Genomic DNA, 17,679 nt, shown 5'->3' with positions numbered 1-17,679 from the left:
ATTCTCAATAGAAGAGAAATCAGCATTTAAAAAGACAATGCAATGCTGCTTGACAGTTGTAGATATCTTGATTTGTCTGCATGAGCACAAAGGCACACACATCCATGTTATGGGTTCTTTTTAACCTCAGTCAGGTAAGGTAAAGCTCTAAAACACTTTTCCAGTGAAGTTACCAGTGCCATGGTTCTCTTCTTGTCAACAGTGCATCAGAGCAAGTAGTCACCAGGATGGATGAGAAGCTGGCAGATGCTATGCAAAAGTACAGCAGATTTTTGTCCCTGGACATCCTTACTGACTTATTCCATACTCATCACATCCTGGTCATCTTGGCAGCTGGGAGTGCTTCTCCCACTTCATGCCACTAGTGTCTTTACAATATTATAATGTATTGGCAGTAAAGTGGCCTTTGCAGTAAAATAAATAACACAAATATATTAAAACACTTATCTGTTGGTGAAAGGTTTATATTTGTAATGCTAATTTAGGCATTTCTTATTTCTGTAGCATCATAAAGTGTCCTCTGTATATTCTGTCTGATACATATCACTTTTCTTTTTCCTCATCAGGTTGATGCAATTTCACTTGAAGAAATAAAAAAATATATCAAACAAGAGGTTCTTAAGGTGTTTGAAGGTAAGAAAAGGAAATATTATACAACTAAATCTGAAATTCTGCTCTAAATTTCTTGACAGGTCATCTAACTTAGATTGGACTTAGCAAGTACCTTTTTGCTGTAGCTATGTTTAACAAGTCTACTTTAGTGATTCTGTTCAAACAATGAGAAGTTAGAGTATCTGTTAAACAGAGTATTTCCTTATGTAAAAGGTTAGCACTGAAGGGTAATCTGCTCCGAATCATAATAGCAAACAGAAGTATGTGTCATTGTAGTTACCTATATGTATCATAAATTACTGCAGATACTGCTTATCTACAATATACCATTAAGATATTGAAGTGTTGCTAAAGCACAGACCATAGATATACCTAAGTATTTTGCCCACTTAGTGGCTGACTGTCTAAATAAGAGAAAGGTTTGAGAGCCTTCAGTCACATAGGTCTAAATTGCTGTGCCACTTTCTCAGCAAATATCCCTGCTGAATTCCACAACTCCCTGCCAGACCACCATCTTCTGGCACAGTTTTAGGCAAGTACCAGATTCAGCCAAGGCCTTTGTATTATGTAAAATTTCTTAGATGAGTCCTTACTCTGAAAAGGAAATATTTCTCTTCCCCAGCATTCCTTTAGTCATGGTAGAAAAGCTGTGACTCAGATAGGTTTCTGAAACAAGATTCTTCTTGAACACCCCTTAACAGTAGCTGCTCTTCCATTGCAAAATGCATTTCTTGTGTCCTCAATATGCTTTGTTATTCTGTCATTAATATTTGTGGACAAAAGCCATCTTTTAGAGATAAAAGAAATAAATAAAGCTTGAGACTTCTTAACCTGTTCAGGCAGTTTTTCACTTTATAACGAAGCTATCATTTTGTGTATTATCACCTTTCCCCAGGGTGCTACCCCTCAGAGTTTGACCTACTATATATTTCAAGAGCAGCTCGTTGAGTGAAGTTACCTCCTTTATCCATTCAAATAGAATGGTAACAAATATTTAGTCTATTTACAAAAAGAAAGCATTATAAGGTTCCCTGCCTACAGGGAATAAAGTAGTTTTGTCTTTATAGCTATCCCATTTTCTACACCTTGCTACTGTTCACACAAATTTTTCAGTTTTGGCATTGTTTCATTTTGTTTACTTTCTATCACCTTCCTTCTTTTTTTTTTTTCTTAAATCTTAAAACTCCAGCACTGTAAATACCTGCTAAATTGTGGAATGTTTAGGGGTTTAATCTGGTATAAATGAGACAGAGCCAAGGTTAGTACCTATTTTACCTACCTCTAAGGAACACTAACATATTACCAAGGGCGCTTTATCCCACTATGAACATTTCTACTCTGAAATATCTGCAATTAATAATCTTTGCTGAGTGCTTTCAGGTTTTTTACAACTGTTTTTAGGGTTCCAGCACATTCCAAGAACAGTTCACGGTATTTAATCTCTACTTTGCAGTTTAATATGAGTTACAAATATATAAGGTAGCCCTAATTATTCTGTCTATGTGTTTTAAGTACTCCCACATCAGAAGTCATTTGAAATATTGGAATATGTTAGCAATAGAGAGTAGTAATAGAAGCTTTAATGCAAATTAATTCTCATTATTTCAAAGGGTAAAGACTCAGACATGAACCTGAGTTGGAACCAAAGGTTTCAGTGCTTATTGGAGTGCTTATTGGGCTTTGGGATTTTTTTTCCCCCTTTTTTGCTAGCAGTTGTCTTATCAGCTCTTTCTTGTGTTTAATGAAGAAAGGATGGCTCAATTTGTATCCCAGATGAAGCTGCCTGCTGCAATGCTTGCCTCCCAAGCTCATGGAAAACCAGGGCCCCCAGGAAAAGATGGGTCACCAGGACCACCAGGAAAGGATGGTTTGCCAGGGCCACCAGGAGAACGTGGAATTCAAGGTAGGGATTTCAAAATATGCTCCTTTTAGTTGTATCTTGAAATCCTTATACACTTGCTAATATTTATTAAGTAAGCCAGGATTACCTATCTAGCTTTCTAATGATTAACTTTTAAACTTATGTACTTATGTTTTTCCAGACCACATCTAAATATTAACCCATAGTAAATGTGTGGATTTTACTGATTAAAAACTCCTAATCAGTGCATTTTATTCTAATCAGTTATAAAGTTAATTATTGACAGATATCTAAATCTGACAGAACTACTGTTGCAGTTATTTTTTTTCCACAAAATACTTGAATAAGGAAGAAAAACAATGCCAATGCTCTTGCTATTTAGATTCATCTTCATATTGAGAGGCCAGCTTATTTAAGAAAGAAAATTTGATCTCCTAGTCTGACTGCTCTCAGCTCAGATCCTGAGAAAATACAGGGCAGGAAAAACTTCTTTAAGAAGCAGTGAAAACTGAAGTATTACTAAATGAATTCTTCTTATGGTGAAGGAATCTTATTTTCATTAAAAAAAAAAAAAATCAAACTAATCAGTTTTTCACTAAAGGCATCTACTATACCCCAGACTGTAATTTGTGCATTGCAATGCACCTGGACAGTATAGGACTCACATTTCTGTGAACTCTTTTACTGCAAAATTAGCTCTGAGAGATCCAGATTCATTGTAGTTGTGCTCTACTGTAGAGCCTTTCAGAGATTAAAAGGAAAAGGAGAACAGACTAGAAGGAAAAAAGAATTTATAGATGAATAATATTTTGTGGGTGGGTAACATGCAATTTGCAGTTTATCTGTAGGTAGTTCTTTATTATCTTTTGTTAGTTTGGTCTGCTCTGGAATCAGAGCAAGTCAGACTGGAATGAAGAACATGCCAGAAAAGCTGAAGATGTGTGGATCCTAAAGCTATCAGAAGAATAAGGACTTACTAACATTGATAAGCGCAAACCACTGACAGAAGCTTGAAAAATGTGATGAGCTCAGAATGAGAAGAACAAGAATAAAGGATCAAAGAAAACAATAAAAGGCTTAGAATCTTACAACACTGACTTCATCGTTACCTAAACATTCAGATCACTGCAAATAGTCACCTTCAATGTCAGTGCCAGATTGTTCAATGATGATGTATATATACTGGATAGTCTTAAACACTTCTGGGAAGAGAAATGTTGCACTAGATTTCATTTCCAGCTAGTGAGCATCAAGACTAAAAGATGATAGCTATGCTTGAAAAAAAAAATCTGCTTTTCCATACCTTATACTTAAGTAAAATAGTGCCCCATGTACACATGATTTCCATTTGTTTTACCAATACACTGAATACTTGTTTTTCATTAGTAAAAGGTAAGCTAAGTGAGAAGCCTTTAATTCTCTGATACATCAGAAGATATAAAAAATTGCACTTCCAAGGAAAGAAAACCAAAAATTTACCTTGCCTCTTTTTTATACTGCGAATAAGAGACCGTCCTGTAAGAGGTGCACACTTCCATGTACCCTTCACGCCTTCCCCAGTTGTGCCTGTGCATGTTACTGCTTTGTGCAAGAGTAAAAAGAAATTCAAATCTCTGAGCAGATTTAGAAGTATCTTTTTATATTCCAGCTATGTCTTCAGCCATAAAATACATAGCAAACAAGACTTCTTGGTGAAGCACATTAAGTGCATGTGTGGCTGGGCCCTTTAAGGTAGCATGCTGTGTGCACAAGTCCTAATACAGACTTGGTATTGACTGATAGACACTTATTATATTTGTCACTTGGGTGTAGGCCAGACTGCAAACTCCAGGGATTTGCTGTGTGCAGCAATATGTGGCAGAGTGAGTCACTTGTCCCACACAGGCAGTGAGAAGTAGATGCTTTCAGCAAGCAATTAACAGGACCTCTGTGAATATGTCCTGTTTGTGATGCTGCATGCAGAGCCTGCTAGAGCCAGATGCTACTGTGTGTCTGGAGAGGTGTTTAACTTCATTTGTGGATTCACAGGGGTCCCTCCATACACCTTGATTGTGGTGCTGGTTCCCCTGGAAACTGGTCAGGAATGAGATTCCAACAGAATCTCCTCCTGCACAGCAAACTAATAGGTAGAGGGTTAATCTCAGAAGCAAAAAAGACAGATATTAACTTTTGGACTTGTAGGCATGGTTTTCAAAAACTGTATTTAAAGAATTGCTAGACTCTCGTACATAGAGTCATTCCCTTCTAAGGAAGACCAAAATTTTTACCTGCTGGCCTTCAGCAAGGTTGTTCATAGTTTTCCTAACAATCTTCCCAGTGGTTCAGGTAGATATAATTTATAGGATGGTCTCATTAGAAATAGATAATGCAAGCAAAATAGAATTGCAACTTAAATTGTGAAACACATAACTGGTATTCAAATAGTTAATGGAAGATTTTTATAGACATATATATATATATATTCATTTCAAAAATAACCTATGCATCTGCACCTGATGCTCTGAGGCAGGATTAATGGTAAAATGTACAGCATCTCCATAAGGGAGAACAGAGAAACTTTACTCTGCATGAGTTTTAAGCTATGTTGTTATCTTCTAGAGAATTAGAGAGTGTATTTCAAGACTTTACAAGCAAGATATATAAATGCCATCCATCTGCAAAGTTTGTCCTGTGTTAGCTCAATTAACTCCTCTGACTTAACTGGATTTTTAAAATTGTAATAGTAAGGGAATTTTGGTCCATTAGATGAAATGCACCTTGTGATAATTTAACAACCCAGAGATCCTTTATGTTAATATGACTTGATTTGTTTTTCAATAGAGAAAAGATTCCATCCTAGTTTAAGTTCACACTTTCTGTCAAATTGCGGATTTTTTTTTTTTTTTTATAAGTCCTCATAATTTGTGGTAGCCTTAAGGAATCAAAAAAAAAAAAGCTCAGCTCAGAAAATTAAAATACCATGCAATGAATAGTGAAAGCTCCTTATCTTTATTGGAAATCTCTGTTGTAAAGTTTATGTCTCTTATTATAATTACTAATTTGTATGGTGGAAGCATGTAGAAACCTTGGCTGACATCAGGAACCCATTGTAGTGGATGTTGTCTATACAGTCACTCTTCTGAAACAGCTACACTGGTTTCAAGAGATACCTCCTGCAAAATGTTCTCTGCTGTGGAGGTTAAAGTTAACCTGTTTTACTTTTATTTGAAACCGAGCTGCTCCCTCTCAGCTGAGAGAGCTCTAACACACAGAAGGAACTCAGAACATGTATTGGTGGCTGGATGAGAAGGCTTCATCTTAGCACCCTCTGTTGCTTTGCAGTCTTTTTAAGAATGCAGAGTATTTGCACAGTAAAACACAGTGGACACTGGTTTCATTGTTCCCTGTGCTGGTAATCTCTTTGCCTTGTATTTGTATTAAAGAACCTCAGATTTCTCTAGATACTTGACATGTTAGTTTCAGGTGCTGCATTGTCCATGCTGATGGAAGAGGGTCTACATGATACAGGCGCAATAGCTTCTAGAGCAGTTTAAATACCTTTTACCTCCAAGTTCATGGACATGAACTTGTGTCATTTCCACATAGAGCTGAGGTTGTAGCAGTAGTGACACTTTTGACCGTGATATTCGTGGCAAGCACCAAACTGAGAGCTGAATTTCAGTTGTTATTACTCATCTATGAACAAAGGCTTATCTGTATGAAAACAAACTTGCTACATACTGCTACCAAGTGTTTACCATACTGCCCATGTTGGGTACGTGTTTGTAGTAACAGACCTTTGGGGTTGCAGAAATCATAACGCCCTGAGTGAAAGGCTCTGGTAAAACAGTTACCTTTTGAATTAAGCAGGTGCCTCTTACTAGAATTGTAATTCTACCAGAAAAATTAGATGGCATCTTATATGTGCCTTTACATTAAAAAAAAAAAAAAAAAATCTGTTTTATGTGTATGGTAATATTTCCCATTGACCGTGTATGAGTTTGTCAGAAAGAAGGTGATATTATCCTCTAGAGGTCAAATCATGCCCTGCTTCTAAGCAAAATATACCTCATTAAAAATCAAATATTTTCTGCCAGAATTACACATTACATTGTTCACATTGTTTACATGTAAGTATTTTATTAATATTCTTGCATTCTATCAAATAAAGCCTTATTGTTAGACAAGGTATTTGGGAATTTTTATATTAAACGTCAGTGCTAGCAGAACTTACCTGCCACCATGTAAAAACTACACCCTTGCATGTGTACTTGGATACAGCTAGTAATGGTTTGTCAGTACCCTGGACCATACTGCTCTTTGTCCTATTGTAGGGGTGATTTTTTCCTTATTTTCTTGTGTTCCAGTGATGTTTACAGAATCATTCAGTCTATCTCAGTCATTTTCAATTACAGTGTGTGACAGTAGTGTGTGCAGTAATATTTATCGTGGGGATTGTAAATGTGATGTATGGTACCTTTGATTTCTCTCTCTTCTCCATAAATAAAGAAATGCAAAATAAATGGTTAGTTGCAGCACTCTGTTGTAAAATTAGAGTTAACTGGGTTTGTAGTGGGAAATGCATTGTAACTGTTGACTGTAAATTTAAAGACATTGAGAAATATAAAATAAATAGGACATGTAATGGATCCTGTGGTTATATGACTGAGCTTTTCAAAAAGCAGCAATACTACAAGTTGCACAAGATTTTTCAGAACAAACCAACTTGATGTAGTTATAAATATTACTGTGGTCATTGGGGAATAAATCCAATACAAATACTTGCATATTCCTTTTTCTTAGTCTTTATAGCTTGTGTGTGTATATGCCTTGTACAATTCTGCTTAACATAACTCAGTGACCAGAATGCATGGTTAATTTGAATTTGGGTTTCTGTGAGATTCTGTTGGTTTCCTTTAGTTATGTTATGTTATGTATAGCACCTTGCATGCATTTTGTAACTTTTTTGCCTCACAGTAATTTCGTTGACATGGTGCTGAGAGGAGTAAGATGATGGATGCTCTGTTTTGAAAGCTGGAATGATTGCAGCAGACTTTCTACTGGAGTGTATAATGAGCTTGTGTGTAACAGAAAGCTTGAATGCTCTGTGTACCATTCCTACTGCAATGTGTCTGTTGTAACAACCCTGAATTGGTACCCACAGCCCTCAAAGTAATTTCCTTCTGGAATATCCTGTAAGGCAGCAATGTTGCACAGACCACAGCACACTGACAAGACAGTCTTTGCCATCCACCTGTCAGTGCCAGTTAGTCTTCATGGGACATCAGGTGGATTGACACAGCAGTGCTCTTCTCTTAATTCAAACTAAGGAACAGTTCTTCATGAGAGGAAGAACTCAATACTTTATTGTATGGCATAGGTGATGCTAAAAATATACTGGTCCCTGAAGCAGGAAGATGTTCATTCAAAATGCAACCAGAAATCAGCAAATTAATCTTAAACTTTTGTTTAAGCATCTGAAGTGCTAGGTACAGAACAGTTTTCCTTGTGAGCCATTTTGAAGTAAGGGTTTCTGGCAGGTGTCTCCTTTAAAAATGCCTTCATCTTTTCTCCTGCATAATTAAGGTATACTCTTAGCTTGAAATAATAAGGAAAATATTTTACTGATAGCAACAAGTCCTCTGCTCTAAAGTTTCCAACTAATACAACTTTTTAAAAACAGTTCAAGGAAAAAGAAGCAGGGGTTGAGCATGGGTTGCAGCACTTGAGAAAGTGGAAGCGATTTAGATAAATTCAAAACTGTGGCCTGTGAAGAAAAAGGACTCAAGTATTCAAAATATGACTAGTAATCACATCTTGTTAATGATATACAGCTATTGGGTCAAAGTAAGCTTCAAACCCACAATCTGCACAAGGTCCAGAGATGCTTCGCTCCATGTGAGGGCAGCTGTGCAACACTGGCCAGCTGGTGGGGGACATCTGATCATACAACTACCAGTTTAAAGTCTGAAAAGAGCAAGTATAAGGATTTATGCAGAACAGAGAGGCTAAAATCTGCATTTGGCTCATTAGTAGAGGAATTTCAGGTAACCTAAAATCTTGGGGAAAGGTCCAGCTAGTGAACAAAGCAGGAGAGCCCTTTGACAGATGAAGTAACAGTTACCACTAGAAATGCTCATATTTTCCAGAAGAAATTTATAAACTTAAGAGCTGTCTCAGGGGGGAAAAAAAAAAAAATCTGAAAAAGAGAACTGAGCATGTGCTTTCCCAATTATATTTTTATATTTGTCTTGGTAATTTTGTGTCAGCAAGATATACAGAAAATTGCTGCCTAAAACAAGAGGGTGCTCTTATTTTCATATCTTTATTCTGTGTAGGTTATAGAGGACAGAAAGGGGAAAGAGGCGAGCCTGGAATTGGACTGCCTGGTAATCCTGGACCACCTGGCCCTGCAGGTACAAGTCTCCAGATCTATTTCTGCTGTTGTTATTGATGAACTAACAGGCCTTTCTCCTGTTTTTAACACTGGTTTTACACTCCTGCTTTTCCTCGCGAGCTGGATCGCAGCGTGAGGTCAGCCCCACCTGCCTCCCTGTGGATGTGCTGGAGTGCAGCTGATGAAATGCAGGGCACTGCCCATGCTCTGGTGAGGACTCTGCTAATTGTAGCTTTGTTTTAGCAGCTGCTGGCCTGCCAGGCCCACCAGGAGCATCAGGCTCGCCGGGACCGCAGGGGCCGCCCGGACCCAACGGGAGGTGCAATCCGGCAGATTGCTACTACCACGTGTCGCAGACTCGCTCACGCACCAGCAGGAAATAAAAACCCTCTCCCCCAGACACTTGGGTTCACGGTCACTTTTCACTCTTTCCAATAAGTTAATTTAATTTTTGAAATATTTGGTGCATTTTTTTTTTCTTCTCTCAACACTGCATGGCGTATAGATAATTTGTAAGGCACAAAATTGAGCCTTTTTCTAGGTTATTTGCAGTGTCTTAATGATGACATGATGTCATATATTTTCCAGAGTGCATTCCATGTGTTGTTTCTCATATTTATTTTGCTTAGGACAGAAAATAGGCCCAAATAATTTTCATAAACTTCTTTTATCTTCAAACAAAAAATATTTTATTATAACTTAAGGCATTATATATGCCTCCATATGTAAGCTGGCTTTATTTTTCTTGCTGGTGGTGAATTTTAAATGGAAAAAATACATTTCTGAAGTTACAAAGCGTACTCATTCATGGCAAACACAGGACCTGAGCTGGAGCACTGGGAACTCCGTTTAGACTAAACATTGATGTCCCTCAAGGAGGCTCCAGCACACCTTCCAAAAACAGTCTGCTGTGCTCCAGGAATGCTGCCCACCACTTCACAGTCACATCCAAGATGGCAAAGAAGGAAACAAAGATGCATTTATGGTCTCCTTATCCCATCCAACAATGAGCTTCAACCTGACTGGAAAATCATCAGGTGCAGCTCCAGGAAGCGTCTCTCCTGACTGGATTTTGTCCCAGCTGGGGGCTTGTATGTTCCTTTAGTCGTGGTTACACCTACCCCAGATGTTAACGGCAGGAGGCTGCTGACAGTGTTCTGGACTGAGAGCTGGCACACGTTCTAACCATTATGTGGACTGAGTAAGGGTACTAAGGCCTGGAATCAAGCTACTCTGCATTAAGTCTGCCTACAGCAAAGGTGACCCCTTTCTTTAGAGCAGAGTCTGGTGAGTACATAGTCCAAGAATGGAACTTTACAAGTCTCTAATCTTGGTGATGGCACTGTTTCCTCTTCCTCCTGCAAAATTCACATGCTGAAATCATCTTGAAAAGAACATGGAATCTGAAAAGTGCACAACTCACAGGTCCTATTAACTGGTGACAGAAAATGTATTGAGTTCAAGAGAAATTTGGAAAAAAGTACAAAACCCTTCTAGAAAGGTGTAGTACTGAGAGCAACAGCATCCAGTTTTCAGGCATTCAGTAAAGGCTGCTGGAACAGACAATGTAAATGATGAACAAAACAGAACAATGTGTAAGTCCTGTAGAGTTCAAAGGGTTAAGCAAAAGAAAAGCTGAAGAAAATCAAACACACAGATGATCTTGAAAAGGAGTGAGTAGAGGTGGCCAGAATTTCACTTCTGATTATCAGAAAACAGATGATCTTAAGTTAGTCCTGTGGAATTTTGTACAGTGCAATAGGAAGTGAAGGTGCTACTTAGAGAACACAGACATCTATAACCTAGAACTTCAAAATGCACCTGTAGTATTAAGTCATATTGAGGGCTCGTATCCCATTGTTTGGAAGTCAGTCACATCAGGCTAATTTTGATAACTTTGTTCTTGAGCAGTACTGAGCTACCAGGGAAATATTCTCAAACTGGATGTGCTGGCTTCCAGAGAAGCTGTTGTGATACATGAATCTGGCTGACTTCTGGGTATTGCTTAAAAGCAGTTAAGGAATGACTGGTGGGAGTCTTTAGCAAAAGAAGCACATTGGCATTTGTTCTGAATAGGGTTCCTAGCGCTTGCACCGAGAGCAGAGGAGCAAGATGAGAGCAAGAGGTGACAGCATTAACTCAGGCAGCAGCTGGGGCACTCAAGACATTTCCTGAAAGGGAAATCAAACATCCCTGACATGTTCATTATATAGGTATTTGGAGGAGAGAAGGTGCTTGCTACAAAAGGATGTTAAAAGAAACACAGGGATGGCAGGCTGAGAGTAAACACCTGGGACAGGAGAGGGCAGCAGGAATGAGGACAGCAGAAAACCTGTGGCATACCATGAAACTACCTCCTGAAGGAGCTGCACTACACGCTGCAGGTGGGGACACCTTGGGGAGTCAGGGTGCTTTATCTATTGTTTGTGAGAATAGAGTCAAAAGCCCACAGGAGAACCCAGTCCTCCTCACTCCTCGGGAGGCAATGGCTGTCCCTTCTGCAGGCCAGCACATCCTCTGCTCTGCGGGCAGCGGGCGCCTGTCCCACTGGGGTGAGGGTGCATTTGGGACAAGTGGTCCTGCCGAGCTCAGCTCAACACAAGCTGCTCCCAGTGCAGAACTGCTGTGCCCATGGAGCGTGTTTTGGTTTGCTCTGTGGAGCTGATCACCCTGCAGTGCTGGTCCTCAGAGCGCCGGGGCTGTGGGAGTGCTGGCAATGGGCGGCAGCTTGAGCCCGAGCACTGAGGCACCGGCTGCTGCACGGGCCACGGAGAGCACAGCCTGGCACCAGCACATCTCGGTGTCCAAACATGGACACCAGAGGAGCAACAGCCCCACATACTGGTATCCATTCTCTGAAAGGAACTGCTGGTCAGGTATCTTGCATAAACATTTTCTTTCTTTCTTTCTTTTTCTTTTTTTTTTTTCTTTTTTGTTTTGTTACTTCTCTAGTTATTCCAATATATGTAATAATCTAAACATTTTTTACTTCATAAGTTAATTTTGAACTTCATTTTCTCTGATAATATTGAAAAGGGTGCTGTCTTGTGGTAGTACTTATGTGACTTAAAGGTTCCCAAGCAGCCCCATCCTGGAAGGCTGTACATAGACCATTGCACCGCATTGGTGGTATCTGTATATTTTGGGGCTTTTAGCTGAAACCCAGCATCTGTTATCTGCCAGATGCAATTGCTGTATTTTAATTTACTTGAACTTATTGCGAAGCTGAACACTTTTTATATTTGAAGAAGTTTTATTTTTTCATCTATGTTTCCTACAGATGCCTTTTTCTTTTTATAGGCTCAAAGAGAAAGGTCTTTCTAAAATGTATTTGAATGCTTTCAGTTGATTTGCAGGTAACTTTGGTAATTATCTTGTTGCATTATTTTTATTTTGCTAAAAGCCCATTTTAATTTTCTCATGTGAGAAAACGGGTATTTTTTTATATGAGCGATCTCAGTACCTATTTTAAGATGCCACATTCTTCACTGGGGTAGAACAGAGCTAATCCCAGCTTAACTTTACTTCACACTGGCTTGCTCCTAATTTGCATTTTTAGAATTGAAAGTGAAATGTAGCTGGAAACATGTGTCTGCATGCTTTTTAGGTTTGTCCCCTGAAATTTCTTTGCAGTTTCAGACTGATGTTGTCTTAGTTTTTGGGCAGGAGGCCAGGGAGAGAAGAGGGGATGCGTATCTATCTTGCAATTTACTTTATCAGTTTTGTATCTGTTTTGAGGAGTTCATGCTGCAGTAAGCACTGCAAGGAAATAAACACCAGCGACTCTTTTTTTTCCAGTAGCATGAGGTCTTTTATTCTGCTTTGGGTTTGTTTACATGCAACAAGACTCAGAAGTGAAATAACTTCAACAAAATGTTTTAAACCTTTTTTAAAAGCTCTTTAAGCTTTATCGTAGTTCAGGGTCAGACTTTTATATTTTATGGCAACTTGCTTTATCACCTATTAAAAATGTGTTGGCATTTTCTTTAAATAGCAATGTACAGAACTACTCAGTTTTCCTAAAGAAAGTATAGTCACTTGCTAAGAGGGAAGCTTTCCTGAGGCTGCAGCAGACTTCCTGCTGTCCACATGGTGGATTGCAAAACATCCTTTCAGTACAAAAATTACAGCCCAGGCATAACTGGCCCAGCAGAACAAGAAGTGACCCAGCCATGTGTATTCTCACAGCACAATAGTCTGTGTTTCTGATTTTGTTCTTGAGACTTACTTATTTCTATTTTCTTTCTTCAAATCTCTTCAGTTTTGCATGGTGGTATTTGCAGAAATACTGCCTTTCTTGGATAATTATTGTAAGATAATATTGCTAAGATTTTATTTGTGTTTATTATTATATTGTGTTTTATGTATGTTACAAAAGAATATGTTGTGGTGAGATATCTCATTTTCAGGCATCTTTTATGTCCCCTGCAATGAAGTTTGTCTCCAGGGGAGGAGGGACTCACCTATGGTTTAGTAAAACCTTAAACAGCATCTGATGTACAATTGGGCAGCAGTGCAGCCTGGCAATGTTTTGGGAACCAATATTCTTACCTTAGGTTGGGTCTGGTTTCAATGTTTAAAGAGCACTGGGACACAGAAACAGGATTGATTATCCATCCTTCCCTTACATTTTATGATTGTGGGTTATGACAGGTGTTAGAGATGCACAGCTTTGTTAAATAAGTGGGGGTTTTAATTAATGGATTATAACACAAAATATTTTGGGTCTTCTTTTTCACAAGGGTGAAATGTTATTCTTCATGTCTATGTACACTCATTTTTTATTCTCTTTCTTTTCCTAAAATGTTTATTTGAAAGTCTTGTAAAAAAAACCAAAACCCTGGCTAAATTAGCATTTTATAAACCTGTTTCTCCAAACAGACTACATAAAACCAGTCCTTAATCTTGCATTTTACCAATGCAGTAGAAATGCTGCTCTAATGTGAGATGTTAGAACAACAAAAGTAACTCAGAAATCAAAATGTTGCTGTTTTGGGGTGTGTTTTATTGTTTTATTGAGTTTTTCATAGTTTCTGAATGTACCAAGTCACACATATTTTTCCGGAAATCTGATATGTCCACTACAATTCAATTGTACTGGATGGATGTTTAAATCACCTCCATGCACGTAGGTGGGTGTAGGCCATGGAGAACAAGTTTAACCATGACCTTGTCATGGTTGGTATTTAAGTGGAAAATTCAAGCTTCGGGATACTGTAAGAAAACAGGGTTTTCAAATATTAATTGCTAACAAACATTACATATTCTAGACCAAAATAAGTTTTTAGCTAAAAAGGTTAGAGTCTACATGTCTTTTAGCAGTTTTCTTTCTTAGTCTGCTATTCTATAAACACATATGCATTTAATTACTAACTTCAGTTTTAATGTAAATCTGTTCTGTCTCCAGTCAGTGTTTGAAGGATTCTCAATGACACACCTTGGTGTTTTGTATTTTTTCATTTCTGGATTGTATGCAGCTGTCACTGTATGAATCACAGAACATGACGACTGGTTGCTTCCTTCTTTCCTTATACTTTTGGTTTGCAGCATTTAAGGTTCAGTTCAATGGAAACAGATTAAGTGGATGAAAAATAATTTCTACATTATTGTGTGGCCATGTACATCTGAAACAGGATGCTGGATGCAAATGGAAATATTTCACATACCTTCTGTTTGTGACTCTGTCAAAAATGTCAGCCTTTTGTTCTGTGTCAAATCACAAGAGGGAGGTTGCAACTACAAACAGGAGAAAGGAGAGGCACAAAGCCACTGCAGTGAGCTCTGGGGAGAAGTCAGGGTGGGTTGGCTAAATTTGGGGGGATTGGGTTTTGACTCCAACTGAAGTCAGGCTTGTGTTTCCTAAGCCTGATGAAATTTAGGGCTCTACAATCTGGATTAGAAAACAAACAAACAAAACCACCTAAATGCAAAACCATGGTCTTAATACGTATATAATTTATGGAAATTCATACATTATCTGAATGCAGATAATCTTCCTGCCCAACTAGGAGATAATCACTTTTATTCAAGAAACTGATTCACTGAACTTTAGGGAACTGTAGGAATTTTCATTTTTCTCTTGCTGCCTAATTCTCCCTGGAGGAAAAATGCTGATAGCATTTTAAAGGACTATAGGTAATAATTTCACCACTAACTTGATTTTCTTTCTTCCAATTTCATAGTGACTTCAGAAATTTTATTTTGTTCATTGTCTGAAGCTGCCGGGTATACTCATCCTTTTGAATGCACAGGCAGCAAGCAAAACAGAACAGGAATAACAAAAAATTGAAGGGAGGGAATAAAACTGAAGCTGTAGCAAATCACACAGGAGTAGCTTGCCCTACAAAATATAGATATTTCTTCTCTACCTGTTATCCATGAGCAGAGGAGATGCAGCAACTGCATTTTTAAGTAAAAAGGAAGCAGTAGCTATGTGGCCAAAAAAAATACAGTGATGAGCAGGTCAAGCAAACACATTTCACACAATTATCTAATCAATTTAACGTTTGCAAAAATGCAGTGTTTGTATGTGGAGCACAACTGCTGTGTTCTACAATGATGAGCTAACACTTGTCTGAAACAAAGTGTTTATTGGGAAACCTGGTTTCTTGTTCCTTCTGTTCTTCAAGTAACCTTCAAAATACTATCTGTTAACACTTTTCATATCTGAAGGAAAACAAATTTTGTTGTAGATCTGTGCTTGGCTCTGGGTGATACTAGATCATGACTAAGGTATTGAAGGACACAAAATGTAATGTAATCCTCCTTAGCCTTGGTTTCATACATCATTTAGGAGCTCCAAATAGTGCTCTAGAGCTTCTTTAACTACAGAGAATTTTGCCTTTGTGAAACATTCAAGATTTTTTGGTAGCAGTTTATACTAACTTGCTTGAACCCAGTGATGGCTGAGGCAGAAAACTTATATATAAACTCATATGTTAATTACATGTGTATATAATCTATAAATGTATAATACCTCCAACTCTTAGCTCAATATTTGGCAGGAGTGTTATGAATTCTTGCTAATAGAGTGATGGCGAATGGTGTTGATCCAGCTGGCCTCTGGTCACTAGTAGAGGTCCCCAAGGCTCAGAACTGGAGTTGGTCCTGTTCAGTGTCTTTATCAGTGACCTCAGTGAGGGGATTGAGGGCACTCTCAGTCAGTTGCACACAACACCAAGCTGGGTGAGAGTGTTGATCTGCTGGAGGATAGGAAGGCTCTGTAAACTGGGGAGTCTGGACAGGCTAGATGGATGGATGATGAGGATTGCCCTAACCCATGCGTAGGACCTTGGCCTTGGCCTTGCTGACCCTCATGAAGTTCCCATGGACTCCCTTCTCAAGCCTATCCATGTCCCATCCCTTTCCTCCAGTACAGTGATCGCACCACACAGCTTGGTATCGTTGGCAAACTTGCTGAAGGTGCACTTGATCCCATGGTCCATGGCACCAGCAAAAACATTAAACAGTGCCAGTCCCAATACGGACCCTTGAGGAACTGTCTCCACTTGGACACTGAGTCAGTGACCTCAACTCTTTTAGTGTGGCCACCCAGGTCTGTCTGTCAAATCCATGTCTCTCCAGTTTACAGACAACGATGTTGTGTAGGACAATGTCAAATTCTTTGATAGATTATATCATTCCCTCTTCTTTCCTCCATCACTACTATAACCCTGTCAGAAGGCCACCAAATTTGTTGGCAGTGTCAGGTTAATAGTCAGACTCAATGATCTTAAAGTTCTTGTCCAACTGAAAAAAGTCTATAAACTGGTTAACATTATGATTTTCATTGGGTTCCTGCATATACTGAAGTAACTGAGGAGCTAAAATATGTTTTTAGCACACTGCAGTTAAACCTCCAGAACTAGAAGTGGTGACAGAGATCATGGTGGGTAAAATATTCTCACTAGTCTTCTGTTCAATAAATCTCACAGAATTTTATGATGCTAAACCTGAAGGAGATGAGAACAAAATTTATTTGGGATTTCACCAAGATTTCAGGAGCATCTGATTAAAATTGGTGGCACACTAACAGTGGCTTGTGAAACCTCTCAGTCTCTTGGCACTGTGTATTCTAAATTTATTTTAAAATATATTTTTCTGCATTACCATAATCAATTCATCTTTATTTTAAGTTCATAATCCTGTCTTTATTTTCCAAATCTTTATTTTATTTGAATGTGCTGTTACTAAAAATTCCACCTCTGGTATATTATGATGCACAGTCTAACATTTGTCAAGTACCTCTTTTCCATTCTTGTGTAAGATTTGGAATTGAAAATTAGATTAACCTACGCATCCCATAAGGAATTACAATGGGCCTGAGGAGTTTTTCTTCAGTTTTTTAAGTTAAAACTTGTGAGTCAACTTGAAGGCAGAAAACCTGTCACAATCTTAAGATGTCCACTTTTAAAGATTCTGCATTGAATTGACTCTCAATGTTGAATTTGTTTGATTGTAATAATTCTTATTTGAGTTTTGCATATGAATATTTTTGCTCCTACATGAATTTCCTTCCATTGTGGAATTTTATGCATTTTACAGACTATATTTTCTAAAGCACTTCACAATTATATTTAAATGTGGGGGGGTTTGCTTATTATAATTCCTATGATTATGCATTACATACAGAAAACAGTATTTTCATTCTGTTATCTGGTGACATTTTTTTCTTTTCAGCAGTTTTACACACTTTATAGTCAAAATAAAAGTTTGCTGGTGAAACTACAGGGTTTTTTACTAGTGTTTTATTTGTTCCACTATCCAAGGAGTACTTTTCAGGACTCTGCCCCAAGTCAGCAAAAATTGACCTAATTCAAAAACTTTTGAA

At 38.2% G+C, this 17,679-nt stretch overlaps 1 protein-coding gene across 1 annotated transcript in view; it reads left to right on the top strand.

Annotated features, from left to right (window-relative positions):
* COL19A1 (collagen type XIX alpha 1 chain) overlaps positions 1-17,574 on the top strand; it is a 182,567-nt gene extending 164,993 nt beyond the window's left edge. The window contains exons 48-51 of the mRNA XM_077782360.1: positions 567-633; positions 2,360-2,515; positions 8,791-8,868; positions 9,096-17,574. Of these exons, the coding sequence (XP_077638486.1) occupies positions 567-633; positions 2,360-2,515; positions 8,791-8,868; positions 9,096-9,232 (438 nt within the window). The 3' untranslated portion in view covers positions 9,233-17,574. The remainder of the gene's footprint in view (positions 1-566; positions 634-2,359; positions 2,516-8,790; positions 8,869-9,095) is intronic.
* The last annotated feature ends 105 nt before the right edge of the window (positions 17,575-17,679 follow it).

The sequence above is a fragment of the Lonchura striata genome, chromosome 3 (genome assembly GCF_046129695.1).
Source record: "Lonchura striata isolate bLonStr1 chromosome 3, bLonStr1.mat, whole genome shotgun sequence".
In the NCBI taxonomy this organism is placed as follows: domain Eukaryota; kingdom Metazoa; phylum Chordata; class Aves; order Passeriformes; family Estrildidae; genus Lonchura; species Lonchura striata.
This window is presented reverse-complemented; position numbering and strand designations above follow the sequence as displayed.